The 14,898-nt window shown below is 38.4% G+C and overlaps 1 protein-coding gene across 7 annotated transcripts in view; it reads right to left on the bottom strand.

Annotated features, from left to right (window-relative positions):
* Nucleotides 1-6,154: 6,154 nt before the first annotated feature.
* afdna (afadin, adherens junction formation factor a) overlaps nt 6,155-14,898 on the bottom strand; it is a 310,032-nt gene continuing 301,288 nt past the window's right edge. For all 7 annotated transcript variants that reach the window (XM_069932147.1, XM_069932152.1, XM_069932148.1 and 4 more), the window contains one exon: nt 6,155-7,366. In XM_069932147.1, the coding sequence (XP_069788248.1) occupies nt 7,213-7,366 (154 nt within the window). In that variant the 3' untranslated portion in view covers nt 6,155-7,212. The remainder of the gene's footprint in view (nt 7,367-14,898) is intronic.

Here is a 14,898-nt window from a genome sequence, read left to right as displayed (position 1 = left end):
AATCTCCCCTTCACCTCCTGAGTTGTCCTTTATCCCTTGTCGGACAACCACATCTCCCCTCTCCATTTGGATTTGCGAATCCACTCGCAAGCGTCAACTGATTTTGCAGTGACCGCTATTTCCCCCCACCCCGCCTCCCCCAGAAAAGATTTCACTTTTCATATGTCACAAAGGTCACTCTTTTAATTCCCTCCTTATTCTCTCTATTCCATTACCTTCCCTTATTAATTCTTGTCTATACTATCTATATTTTCCTCTAAGTACAGATACATTCATGTATGCTCATTGTCTCTATTCACTCTTATACCTCTTTACCCGCATACATATCAATCGTGATCATTTTTACTCTCATTACCCGTCTTCATCTCTCAGTCTATTTTTGTCTTTACCCACATACATATCAATCGTGATCATTTTAACTCTCATTACCCATCTTCCTCCCTCAGTCTATTTTTGTAATTGTTCTGCAAATTTTCGTGCTTCTTCTGGATCCGAGAATAGTCTGTTTTGTTGTCCTGGAATAAATATTTTCAATACCGCTGGATGCTTTAGTATAAATTTATACCCTTTCTTCCATAAAATCGCCTTTGCTGTATTGAACTCTTTTCTCTTCTTTAGGAGTTCAAAACTTATATCTGGATAAATGAAGATTTTTTGCCCTTTATACTCCAGTGGTTTGTTGCCCTCTCTTACTTTTTCCATTGTCTTCTCCAGTACCTTTTCTCTTGTAGTATATCTTAGGAATTTTACTACAATAGATCTTGGTTTTTGTTGTGGTTGTGGTTTAGAGGCCAATACTCTATGTGCTCTTTCTATTTCCATTTCTTGCTGTAGTTCTGGACATCCTAGGGTCTTAGGGATCCACTCTTTTATAAACTCCCTCATATTCTTGCCTTCTTCATCTTCCTTAAGGCCCACTATCTTTATGTTATTTCTTCTGTTATGGTTTTCCATTGTATCTATTTTTTGAGCTAGTAGTTCTTGTGTCTCTTTAGTTTTTTTATTAGATTTCTCCAATTTCTTTTTTAAGTCTTCTACCTCCATTTCTGCTGCTACTGCCCGCTCTTCCATCTTGTCCATTTTCTTTCCCATTTCTGTTAAGGTCATCTCCATTTTATTTATTTTCTCTTCTGTGTTGTTTATTATTTTTCTTAAATCCTTAAATTCCTGTGTTTGCCATTCTTTAAATGACTCCATGTATCCTTTAATAAGAGCAAGTATATCCTTTACCTTGCCTTTCTTTTCTTCTTCTATTTCACTGTACTCTTCCTCTTCCTCTTCTTCTTCCTCTGGGTTGACCATCTGTTGTTTCTTTGGTGCCCTTTCCTCCTCTTCTTTCTTGTTTCTATTGTCTTCTGTGGTCTCTTCTTGCTGCAGGTGTTCTGCATCTGTCGTTGCCGGCTGTGGAGATCGACTCCCCAGCTGGTCCCCCCTCCCGTCGGTGTATTTTTTTTCATTCGCATCGCGCATGCGCGGTTGCGCACTTTTACTCGGCTCTGCGAGCCATTTTTGTAGTCCATTATTTACCAACCTGAGGGAGCGGGTTTCTCTCTCCGCAGCGGGCCTCTTCGGACAGGTAAGGCCTTCACCTTTTTCCTCCTTTGTCTTCTCTTCCTCTCTTCTTACCGTTGCTTTCGATTTTTCTTTTTTTGTCACCATCTTCTTTCCACCTTTATATTCACTTTTCTGTAACTTTTATTTCTGTGCCTTTGTGTTTTCCTTTGTTTTTCCCGACTTTTCTGGAGAGGGCTGGAGTTCACCGTCCGGCCACTACTCCATCACGTGACTCCTCTCCGCTGGTTGCTGTTGTTGAGGCATCATCATTTGTTCCAATGTACGCAAGTGTCTCTCTTCACCATCCATAGCTCATCCGCTTGGGCAGCTACCTTTCTGGGGTTGTCAAAATCTTCTTCTGTGTTGAGCGGCTGGATGTCTTCAGGTAACCGCTCCAGAAAGATCTGAATCAGCGGGCAAAAGGTGTGGCCATCATTGAGAGTGAGCACGTTGGTCATGAGGGTGGAAGGGACCCTGTCCCTCAAACCGTCCATTTGCAACAGTTGGGCCACACGCTTGCGCTTCGATAGCCCAAAAGTGTGGTTGATAGCTCCTTTATGGCCACATACTTCCCTTGCTCCAGGGGCTGATGAAGGAAGTCTATAATCTGGGTTGCAGTGTCCTGGTCAAGGGCACTTACTACATGGTGGTAGCGTGTACCGTCAGCAGAGATCTGACGAATAGTGAACTGTGCTTTGGCTTGCTGGAACCACACCTATGGCTGCAACATCCAGAAGCTTGGAGGCTTCAGGGAGACCATGTTGATTGAAGGTTGGTCTTCCATCTCGATATCCAGTGTTGGGTCCAAAAATGCCATTTGGAACAGTCGTGTCTCGAGGTTCTGGCTTGGAAATAAGACACGCACAAGGAGTGCAGTTGACACTGATTTTAATGAACTGGCTGCTCTCTTTCATATGGTCAGGCAGATCCTGGTTCCCATGTGTCTGACGGGAGTAACCCGTACCTCTTCAATCTCTAATTGGTGGGATCAGTCAGCTTTGCTGCAGTTTGTGTTGCTCTGGGCGCTGATTAGCCCTTTTGCGATCCGTCACCTGTGATTGGTTGGCAGACCCCATTTTTCAGTGGCCTACAGCCTGCTGATGCTTCGTGCAGCTCACTTGATTGCTGTGTTCGAACAACATCTTTGTGTTGGCCTGCGGCAACAGCTGCAGGCCGCTATAGGGTTCTAAATGTGTTGTTATTTTCAGACAATGATAGCAATTTTGAGGGGTGCTAATTGCATTGTTTACAATAAAAATTTCAGTGAAAATTTGTTAGTTTTTTTTTGTTTTTAAGGGTTGACTTACAGCCTGAATCTGGTTTTCATGGATCAACTTATACACTAGATTGGCACGGATTGGACTTTAAGGTGAATTTAAGGTCTCAAAAGTATATCGAGATTTTTTTTTGGTTTCACGTCTTGACTTGTACGCCAAAATATACTGTGAATATTTGGGATTATTTATTCAGTTACAGAATCTCTCAGCCTGTGGAAAGGAGCTATTTCCCAACCTGGCATCCTGATTTTGATGCTTCTGTATCTCCTTTTGATGGTAGTGAGTCAAAGATACTGTGTGCTGGATGGAGAGGGTCTTCAATCATTCTTTGAGACCTATTTAAGCAATGCTCTTGGTAAATGTCCAATAGAGGAAGGGGAGACCCCAGTGATCTTCTTGGCCATTTTGACAATCTTCTGTATTGACTTCTGGTTTGATGGTTTGCAGAAACCATACCACACAATAATGTTGGCAGACAGGGCTCTCTCACTTGCCCTCCTGTAAAATGTTAAGTTGGGAGCCAGTAGCCTTGGCCTCTTCAATCTCCTTAGGAAATGTAGGTGCTGCTGCAGTTTCCTGATGAGGCATTGTGGACCTAGGATAGGTTGTCCATTACACACAAACCAGGAACTTTGTGCTCTCCACTCTCTTCAGGTTGAAACTGTTGATGTGTAGTGAATGGTCATCGCTCATCCTCCTGAAGTGCATAATCATCTCCTTTGTCCTGTCCACATTGAGACTCAAGTTGTTCTCACCTTTTCACGAGCTTCCAAACCTCCTCTCATCAAATGCGAGGGCAATTTATCCACCAGCCTCTGAGATGTGATGGTGTTGAATGCAGAGCTGAAGTCAATGTACAACAGCCTAACACACAAGGCATCATTCTCTAGGTGGGTCAGGACGGAGTGGAAGGACAGGCCTATAGCATTATCTGCTGACTTTCATCAACTTCTCATCTGTAATGTGGATCCTCTTCGAAGATTTATAACTACTATGTATAATAAATTACAAGAAACAAGGAAAAGAAATTTGTAAAAAACTAAAATGAAGTGGGAACAGGATTTAAATATACAAATTCAAGAAGAAATATGGATGAAATTGTGTAGAGATAGTGTAACTAATACAATGATAGATATCAAATATTATCAATAATATTTTTTTACATTGTTTATTACACACTCTGTAAGTTGAATACATTAAAAATTTTCTGCTCAATGTTTTAGATGTAAAAAAATGTTGGCAATTTTTTACATTCAATATGTGTGAAAAGGTAAACAATTTTTGGAAAGAATTGTGTTGTTATCTTAGAGAAGATATTACAAGTGAAGGTTAAATTAGATACAATAATTTTTTGTTGGGTTATATATATGATGGATATCAAGTTGGAATTAGATAAATATAAAAAAGATTTTTTAGTCTAGCAACAGCGAGAAAGTGTGTAACTAAAATGTGGAAATTGGAAAATAATGTAAAAATAGAAGAATGGTTTAATGAAATAAAATATTGTCTCCCATTAGAAAAAATTACTTATTAATACAAGAGATGATTATGATAAATTTTCTCAAATATGGGAGCCTTATATGAGATTTATGAATTATAGACTAATCCAGACTTTCTAATCCAATCTCCCTTGAAAATATGGTACTTTCAGCAAGAAATATATTATGGTATTATTGATGTGGTTTATAATTATTACAATGAATGGGTTCCTTTTCTTTTGCTTCTACCATTTTTTTGATGGTGGGAGGTGAAAATTGAAAATTATTTAGTATCTATTATGTAATGTTAATTTAAAATGTATGAAGATACTAATAAATAATTTAAAAAAAAACACCGCTAGCTACTTCTCTGAGTTCCCTAGCCAACATGTCTTTCTCCATGGTAAATATAGCTGAGAAATACTCATCTCAAAAGATGCGGGATTACATCGTAAATACCAGCGCCCTGCAGGGTTGTGGAACAGCCTATACCTAGGGGTATAGGTACGTCAGTGGGCATGCTGAGTGGGGCATCAAGTACAAATGTGGGACTTCAGGATTTAGCTGTACAATGCATTAGTGAAACCACACTATACACAGTGTTCTGAATCCACAGCTATTGTAATATCAATAAAATGAAACTGATGCAGAGGAGATTCACCAGAATGTTGCTGGGAGTTGAGGGCTTGAGTTATTGGGAGAGGTTGTATCAGCTGGGCCTTTATTCCCAAGGCAGAAGGGTGACTTTAGTGGTTCAAAATTATGAGGCATGGATGAGATCTTATTCCCAAAATAGTCTATTTTAGAAAAAGGGATCATAGATTTAAGATGAGAGGGACTTGAGGGGAAATTTTCTTCTCGCAACAGTATAGTCTATACCTGGAACAATGTGAATGAGGAAACCGTAGAAGGGGTACATTTACAACATTCAAAAGACATTGGGACAGAGGATATGGACCAAATGCAGGCAAATGGGACTGGTCCAGAATTTCAATTTAGTAAGCATGGACAACTTGAACAGACAGATCTGTTCCATGATCTATGAAACTGTTTTGATATTGCATACAAGTTTTTTTTCTCAAAATTATTTTTCCCTTTTTATGTCTCTTGCTGACAATTCTTAAAAAAAAAAATCGCAGTGTTCTGGTCTACCATGAGCACATGCCACTTTGTATGCCTTAATTTGATTTAACATTAGTCTTGACCTTTGAGAGTTCCTGTTTCTTATGGAATCTTTATAATTGGGATACATTTCTATGAACCAGCTGTTTGACTTGGTGGGCAAGTCTATTAGCCCTACATTTCATACACCATTGTTTGTATTACCACTCACAGTCCCCTTTAACCCATCAACTGGATAAGGCTGGGCACCTATTGTCTATTGTCCATGGCCATACTAGCCTCATCTTAAAGATTGTTAATTAAAAAAAAATTACAACATAGCAGAATAAATTTCCAGCCACTGAAACCCATGCTGCCCAATTAACTAACAATCCTGCTTGGTTTTGAGGGTGGGAGGAAACCTGAGTAACCCAGTCATGGGGAGAGCATACAAACTCCTTAAAGAGATCACCAGATTCGAACCCAGGTTCCTGCCGTTGTAATAGCATTATGCTACTCATCATTACCCTTATCTGCACCTTAAAACCTTTTTCCAGTTCAGGCCAAAATCTTCCAACCTAACTGTTAACTCTATTTGCCTTTCCATTGGTGTTGTTTAACCTGCCAAGTGCTTCTTGCATTTTTTGATTTTATAGGTGCAAATACAACTTTTGAATACATACAAAGTAATTTATTAAAAATAGGTTGCAAGTGAAATACAGTAGAAATATGATACTACAGCAGTTTTGATGCTCAGTAAACAGTTTAATAACACTCTAAGTGACCACACAAAGAATTCTGTAAATCTAACAGAATCCTTGAAAGTTATTTGAAATAAACCAGTTATTCCCACGTGCCCCCCCCACCAACTCTGAATACCAACAGCAGTACTGAAACAGCAGTAGTTTATTTTTCATTTATAAAATGATAGTAATTTGTTTCAGTTGTTTGTACCAAGCTGTTGATATTTAGGGTGTTGAATTATCCACACATTTTCTCAATTTACTGCAGGCTCCAAAGTTTTCCTTCATGAGGAGGTTTACTCCCATTTACTTTATTTACTGCTTCTTGTTACACAGTGAAATAATACAGCACTCTACTGTTTCAATAAGTAAAAAAAATATGTACACTCCAATCTTCATTAGACAATTTAATTATCATACATTTTGTATAAAGTGATTCCTTTCCTAAGGCCGTGGAAATCTACTCTATTTTGTGAAGGGTTCATTTATCTCTAAATACAATTATAGACCACAATATTATACAGAAAACTGTTCAATAACTAAAATCCTGATCAGAACACTTAGCTAAAAGGAAATTTTAGTTAGAATCATAACTTTTTTTTCAATTAAAATGCACATCAAAGAAAGCCTTTTTAAAAAAAAATTAGAATGAGGCCCACACTTCTCATTGATTTGCCACCTAATGCATAGCTGAAACAATCGAGGCACCTGCTGCTGGATAAGCAAATTGTTCAATACATTTAGAAGCTTCTAAGTTACAAATGAACAATTCTGAATTACACCATTTTTCTTCATTCATGCATTTCCAAGTATAGTGTACTCTGTTTGCCAGAAAAATCAGAACCTAAGTGAGTCAAAGTGACCATTACCTTCATTTAATTTCATTAGAAAAAATTAACAGTGCTCAAATTGTTTAGCTAAATAATAGTCTAGGTATGCAACTCAGTGGAAATGTAATTTCCTACATCCCATTTTAGTTGCAATGTCTTGAGATTTAAACACATTGTACAAAGTGGAAATATTTTCCATTGAGCTTTCAACCAAGCTGAGGCACCAATTTTACTTTGTGTTCAGCTCATTTTCTAGTTCCATCAATTTTCGTGATGCTTTCACTTTGTTGGAAATATCCTGTCCATGTGAGAAAAGACGTTGGCGTTCTTTAAACGTTAAGTTCTCTGGGGATCCTTTCACCACAGGTACTTCTGGAACTTGGCTGAAGTTTTTAAAATAAAAGTAAAAAATGTTGGAATATATACAATTATAGTCTGGATTTATTCTCTTTAATAATTAGTTGTATTTTTAAGACAATACAATATGCATAATATCAATACATTTAAGTTCCAATTCACATGTTTAAATCTCCCATTACTATATTTATAGCTGATCAACTTCCACTGAATTTTATCTTTTTGATGTATTTTATGCATCTTTTTTATGCAAGAGGGTGATAACACATTGACTAGTGCAGAAGTCACGCTTTGCAGTCATTCCCTCTCCTGAACTTCCACCTGATATTTCGACAGAATGAGCAAATGATATTAACCAACACAATAAAAATAGATGTCTGGAATCTGGTTATAAATAATCTTTTCAGCCATGAATTGGAGGGACTCAGAAGGTCACACAAAATCCACAGAGAGAAATATACAGTCAATAGTGAATAGACAGCAATCCACAGCAACTGCTAGGAACAAGCAAAACCTCAGAATCAGGTTTATTGTTATGAACACGAGTCATGAAATTTGTTGTTTTGTGACAGCGTTGTGCATTAGAGGTGCAAAAGTTGTTAAATTACATTTCCATAAGTACATTATATAAAAAATAAATTGCTGCAAAAGTGGAAAAATGTTTTTTTTAAATATTTAAAATTGAACATCACAAACATATCAATAGTTACTACAATTAAGTACATACATAGTGTGATTAATGATTTTTATATATAAAAAAACCCCAATCTCCCAACTAATACCCTCCCTCCTCCCTTCCCCAACTACAAAGAAAGAAAAAGGAGATCATTATTTAATATTAGAATTTTATAACTTAAAAGCTGGAGTGGACCGAGACCTCACATTTTAACATCAATAGTTTTCAAGTGAGGGCTCCAAACTTTAATTAAAAAAAAGAATATTTATCTCTCAAATTATATGTAATCTTTTCTCTTTTTTTAAATTTTTTTTTATTTTTCACACCATAAATCACATTAGCCATGATATACACTATTTCTTTTTCACACATATACAGTGACTTTTTCTCCCCCCCCCCTCCCTCCTCCCAAGCCACCCCCCCACCACCCCCTCTCATCCATTTTAGGTATACAATCTAGGTTGCATTAAGCCAGTCAGACAATGTTGTCATTCAACAAAAATACACCAGAAATTCTACTGAGTCCATTCTTTTCTTTCCTTCTCCTTCCATCAACTTAGGTAATGTTTGTCCCCGGTAGGTTTTCGTTATTGTATTTAATGTAAGGCTCCTATACTTGTTCGAATATTTCAATATTATTTCTTAACCTATATGTTATTTTTTCTAATGGAATACATTTATTCATTTAAATTTGGTAGTTTCTTCCTTTTAATTTGGTTATGTATTCCATTAATATTTAAAGACATATAGTTCAGCGTAGCCCTTTTATATTTTGTTTATCTTCTCTTTCCGTTTTTCCATCATTACCTTTCCTCCTTTTCCATTTCTGTTTTCTTATTTTCAACTCTTTATAAGACAACATTCCTACAACATCCAACATTTTCCTTATTCTCCTATTTCTATCTTATTTATCCCCAATCTCCCCTTCACCTCCTGAGTTGTCCTTTATCCCTTGTCGGACAACCACATCTCCCCTCTCCATTTGGGTTTGCGAATTCACTCGCAAGCGTCAACTGATTTTGCTGTGACCGCTATTTCCCCCCACCCCGCCCCCCCAGAAAAGATTTCACTTTTCATATGTCACAAAGGTCACTCTTTTAATTCCCTCCTTATTCTCTCTATTCCATTACCTTCCCTTATTAATTCTTGTCTATACTATCTATATTTTCCTCTAAGTACAGATACATTCACGTATGCACATTGTCTCTATTCACTCTTATACCTCTTTACCCGCATACATATCAATTGTGATCATTTTTACTCTCATTACCCGTCTTCATCCCTCAGTCTATTTTTGTCTTTACCCACATACATATCAATCGTGATCATTTTTACTCTCATTACCTGTCTTCCTCCCTCAGTCTATTTTTGTAATTGTTCTGCAAATTTTCGTGCTTCTTCTGGATCCGAGAATAGTCTGTTTTGTTGTCCTGGAATAAGTATTTTCAATACCGCTGGATGCTTTAGTATAAATTTATACCCTTTCTTCCATAAAATCGCCTTTGCTGTATTGAACTCTTTTCTCTTCTTTAGGAGTTCAAAACTTATATCTGGATAAATGAAGATTTTTTGCCCTTTATACTCCAGTGGTTTGTTGCCCTCTCTTACTTTTTCCATTGTCTTCTCCAGTACCTTTTCTCTTGTAGTATATCTTAGGAATTTTACTACAATAGATCTTGGTTTTTGTTGTGGTTGTGGTTTAGAGGCCAATACTGTATGTGCCCTTTCTATTTCCATTTCTTGCTGTAGTTCTGGACATCCTAGGGTCTTAGGGATCCACTCTTTTATAAACTCCCTCATATTCTTGCCTTCTTCATCTTCCTTAAGGCCCACTATCTTTATGTTATTTCTTCTGTTATAATTTTCCATTGTATCTATTTTTTGAGCTAGTAGTTCTTGTGTCTCTTTAGTTTTTTTTATTAGATTCCTCCAATTTCTTTTTTAAGTCTTCTACCTCCATTTCTGCTGCTACTGCCCGCTCTTCCATCTTGTCCATTTTCTTTCCCATTTCTGTTAAGGTCATCTCTATTTTATTCATTTTCTCTTCTGTGTTGTTTATTCTTTTTCTTAAATCATTAAATTCCTGTGTTTGCCATTCTTTAAATGACTCCATGTATCCTTTAATAAGAGAAAGTACCTTCTTTATCTTGCCTTTCTTTTCTTCTTCTATTTCACTGTACTCTTCCTCTTCCTCTTCTTCCTCTGGGTTGGCCATCTGTTGTTTCTTTGTTGCCCTTTCCTTCTCTTCTTTCTTGTTTCTATTGTCTTCTGTGGTCTCTTCTTGCTGCAGGTGTTCTGCATCTGTCGTTGCCGGCTGTGGAGATCGACTCCCCAGCTGGTCCCCCCTCCCGTCGGTGTATTTTTTTTCATTCGCATCGCGCATGCGCGGTTGCGCACTTTTACTCGACTCAGCGAGCCATTTTTGTAGTCCATTATTTACCGACCTGAGGGAGCGGGTTTCTCTCTCCGCAGCGGGCCTCTTCGGACAGGTAAGGCCTTCACCTTTTTCCTCCTTTGTCTTCTCTTCCTCTCTTCTTACCGTTGCTTTCGATTTTTCTTTTTTTGTCGCCATCTTCTTTCCACCTTTATACTCACTTTTCTGTAACTTTTATTTCTGTGCCTTTGTGTTTTCCTTTGTTTTTCCTGACTTTTCTGGAGAGGGCTGGAGTTCACCGTCCGGCCACTACTCCATCACGTGACTCCTTCCCGCATTGCCAATACACTTGACAGAGAAATTTGGGGTTTGGATCCCGGCAAGGTCTGCAGAACCGAATGGCCAGTTTGTCTTCTGAGCAACAGAAGTGGCAGATTCCAGCCCCTCCGGAGACTCGCAGCGACTCTCCCCGGCAGGAGCTGCTCCTCAAGCCGGGCCTCAGAACCGATGCATCCGCCGCTGGTGATATATGTAATCTTTTCTAAAGGAATACAGGCTTTTTTCATTTCATTGTTGCCATCTTTTCATCCCTAAATTTGTTGGATTTCCATGTAATTGCTAAACACTTTTTAGAAAATGCCAATGATAAGGAGCAAAAATTCAATTTTATACATATTTAATTTTCAATCTTAAAGCTATTGATTTACTATCTCTTAGAAACAACATTGAATCACAAGGTAAATTTATTTTTAATATCTGCTCTAAAAATAATTTAAATTGCAACCAAAAAATTTTAACCTTGGAGTAAGTCCACGTCGAATGAAAAAAAGTACCTACCTCTTGACCACATCTGAAACATAGATCTCAAGAACTAAGCTGAAAATTTTTCAATTTCAACAGTCAAATACAGTTGATGTAAGAAATTGTACAGCACTAATCTATAACGTACATTTATTACCTTCGTCATACTATCTTTACACATATTTCTCCAAACATTTTCATCATCTTTCATCATCCACTTCCCATTTCATTCTTGATTTATGAAGATCAGATTTAGGCATTTTGTAACATGGTACATTTCAGAAATAAATTTTTTAGAATCATCTTTAGTAAGTAGTAATTAGTAATTCTAAAGAGGACTAAGTAGTTTTAAAATCATGACCTAATTGTTCTAGTAAAATTTTTTTAACTTGATAATAGCAAAAAAAAGTATTTGAAGAAATTTGGAATTTATCTTTCTTGCGGTTAAAAGACAAAAATTTCCCAGCTTCAAAACAATTTTCAATTTTTTAAAATTCCCTTTTTATTCCAAACTTTCAGAAATTGATTATCTGGTACAAAGGTGCTTTCACTGAGATCTTGGCTTTTCCACCTGTATGATAATCAATTTTATTCCATAATTCAATTAAATGCTTTAGAATTGATGTATTTCAGTTAATAATTTTGAATTCCATTTATAAATAAATTTCATCATAGACTTTTCACCATTTTTATCCAGTTCTATTTTAGCCCAAGCAGTAGTTTTCGTTACATCAAACATTGCATTAATAAATTTTAATTGTGCCACTTTATAATAATTCTGAAAATGGTGAAATTGTAAACCTCCCAATTCAAATTTCCATGTCAATTTTTCCAGAGATACCCTATTCATCCTATCTTTCCACAAAAATTTACATATAACTAAGCTTAAATCCTTAAAGAATTTTTGAGGTATGAAACAAGGGAGAGATTGAAAAAGGTACTGTACTCTTGGAAAAATACTCATTTTAATACAATTCACTCTTCCCATCAAAGTAATAGGTAAGTCATTCCATCTTTCTAAATCTTTTTTAATTTTCTCAAATAATGGAATATAGTTTAAATTATATAAATTTTCTAAATTGTTATCAATTTTAATACCTAAATCCGGTACCGCACGGATGGCAGTCTCTTCAATCTGAGGCGCCTGCAAGCTCACACCAAGACACAAGAGAAACTTGTCCGTGAACTACTCTTTGCAGACGATGCCGCTTTAGTTGCCCATTCAGAGCCAGCTCTTCAGCGCTTGACGTCCTGCTTTGCGGAAACTGCCAAAGTGTTTGGCCTGGAAGTCAGCCTGAAGAAAACTGAGGTCCTCCATCAGCCAGCTCCCCACCATGACTACCAGCCCCCCCACATCTCTATCGGGCACACAAAACTCAAAACGGTCAACCAGTTTACCTATCTCGGCTGCACCATTTCATCAGATGCAGGGATCGACAATGAGATAGACAACAGACTCGCCAAGGCAAATAGCGCCTTTGGAAGACTGCACAAAAGAGTCTGGAAAAACAACCAACTGAAAAACCTCACAAAGATAAGCGTGTACAGAGCCGTTGTCATACCCACACTCCTGTCCGAATCATGGGTCCTCTACCGGCATCACCTGCGGCTCCTAGAGCGCTTCCACCAGCGTTGTCTCCACTCCATCCTCATTGGAGCGCTTTCATCCCTAACGTCGAAGTACTCGAGATGGCAGAGGTCGACAGCATCGAGTCCACGCTGCTGAAGATCCAGCTGCGCTGGATGGGTCATGTCTCCAGAATGGAGGACCATCGCCTTCCCAAGATCGTATTATATGGCGAGCTCTCCACTGGCCACCGTGACAGAGATGCACCAAAGAAAAGGTACAAGGACTGCCTAAAGAAATCTCTTGGTGCCTGCCACATTGACCACCGCCAGTGGGCTGATAACGCCTCAAACCGTGCATCTTGGCGCCTCACAGTTTGGCGGGCAGCAACCTCCTTTGAAGAAGACCGCAGAGCCCACCTCACTGACAAAAGGCAAAGGAGGAAAAACCCAACACCCAACCCCAACCAACCATTTTTCCCCTGCAGCCACTGCAACCGTGTCTGCCTGTCCCGCATCGGACTTGTCAGCCACAAACGAGCCTGCAGCTGACGTGGACTTTTACCCCCTCCATAAATCTTCGTCCGCGAAGCCAAGCCAAGCCAAAGAATCGGATTTTTAGTCCATCTAAATTGAGCAACTTCTTTACATTGGAATAATGGTAAATAAAGAAGAATATGTCTTTTTGCGGATGACGTTTTAATCTATATAACAGAACCGCAGAATTTGTTAAATGTATTGTATAAAAAGTTACAGGATTATGGTATGATATCAGGCTACAAAATTAATTGGGATAAAAGTGAGGTGGAAGGGAGTTATGACCAATGTAAAGAAGTTGCTCAATTTAGATGGAAAAATGTTAGGTAGTGTCTGTGGTTCATTGTCCATTCAGAAATCTAGTGACAAGGGACAGAAGTATTTTTATTATGTTGGGTATTCTGTCTTCAGGCTCCTGTATCTCCTTCCTTTTTTTTAATTTTTTATTTATTTTTCACACTATAAACCATATTGATCAAGATACATACATTTTCCTTCTTAACTATATAGTGTCGTTTTCTCCCCCCTTCCCTCCTCCCCTCCCTCCCTCCCCTCCCATTTATTTAAAGTTCAGAATATAAGATACATTTGTATCTCCTTCCTGATGGTAGTTATGAGAAGAGGGCATGGCTTGGGTGGTGAGGGTCCTTGATGATAGAGGCTGCTTTCTTGAGTCACCACCTCTTGTAGATATCCTCAATAGAGTGAAGTCCAATGGCATGATGATGCTGGCAGAGTTCAGAATTCTCTGTAGCCTTTTCCTGCCCTGTTCATTGGCACCTCCATACCAGAGAGTGATGCAACCAGTCACAATGTTCTTCATAGTACACCTGCAGAAATTTGCAAATCTTTGTTGACATACTAAATCTCCTCATGAAATATAGCCACTGGTGAGCCTTCTTCATGATCACATCAACATGACGGCCCTAGGATAGATCTTCAGAGATGTTGACTCTCCACTCCAGGTCCCTCGATGAGGACTGGTTTGTGTTCAGTTCCTTAGTTTTGCTAATATTCAGTGCAAAGTTGTTGTGACATCACTCAATGAGCTGATCTATCCCACTCCTGTACACTGCCTCATTGGTTGTTGGCAGAATTACAGACTAGTATTATCGGCAAATTTGTAGATTACATTTGAATTATGCCTAGCCACACAATCATGGGTGTAGAGAGAGTAGAGCAGTAGGCTAAGCATACATCCTCGAAGTGCACCAATGCTGATTGTCAGTGTGCCGGAGATGTTGTTACCATTCCGCACCGTGGTCTTCCGATGAGCAAGTCAAGGATTCAGTTGCAGAGTCCCAGGTTTTGAAACTTGCTGACCAGTACTAAGGAGATGATGGTGTTGAAAGCTGAGCTGTAATAGATGAAAAGCAGCCTAATATACACATTGCTGTTGCTTAGGTGTCCAGCTGAGTGGAGAGCCAGTGAGATTGCATCTGCTGTGGAACGATTTTGGCAGAAGGGGAATTACAGTGGATCCAGGTCTTTACTTGGGTAGGAGTTAATTCTGGCCATGACTAACCTCACAAAGCATTTCATTACAGTAGATATGGGCAATAGTTATTGAGGCAGCTCAGCCTACTCTTCTTGGGCAGCAGAAT

This window comes from Narcine bancroftii, chromosome 4 (genome assembly GCF_036971445.1).
Source record: "Narcine bancroftii isolate sNarBan1 chromosome 4, sNarBan1.hap1, whole genome shotgun sequence".
NCBI lineage: Eukaryota > Metazoa > Chordata > Chondrichthyes > Torpediniformes > Narcinidae > Narcine > Narcine bancroftii.
The sequence above is the reverse complement of the archived record's forward strand: the minus strand, read 5'-3'. Positions and strand labels throughout refer to the sequence as shown.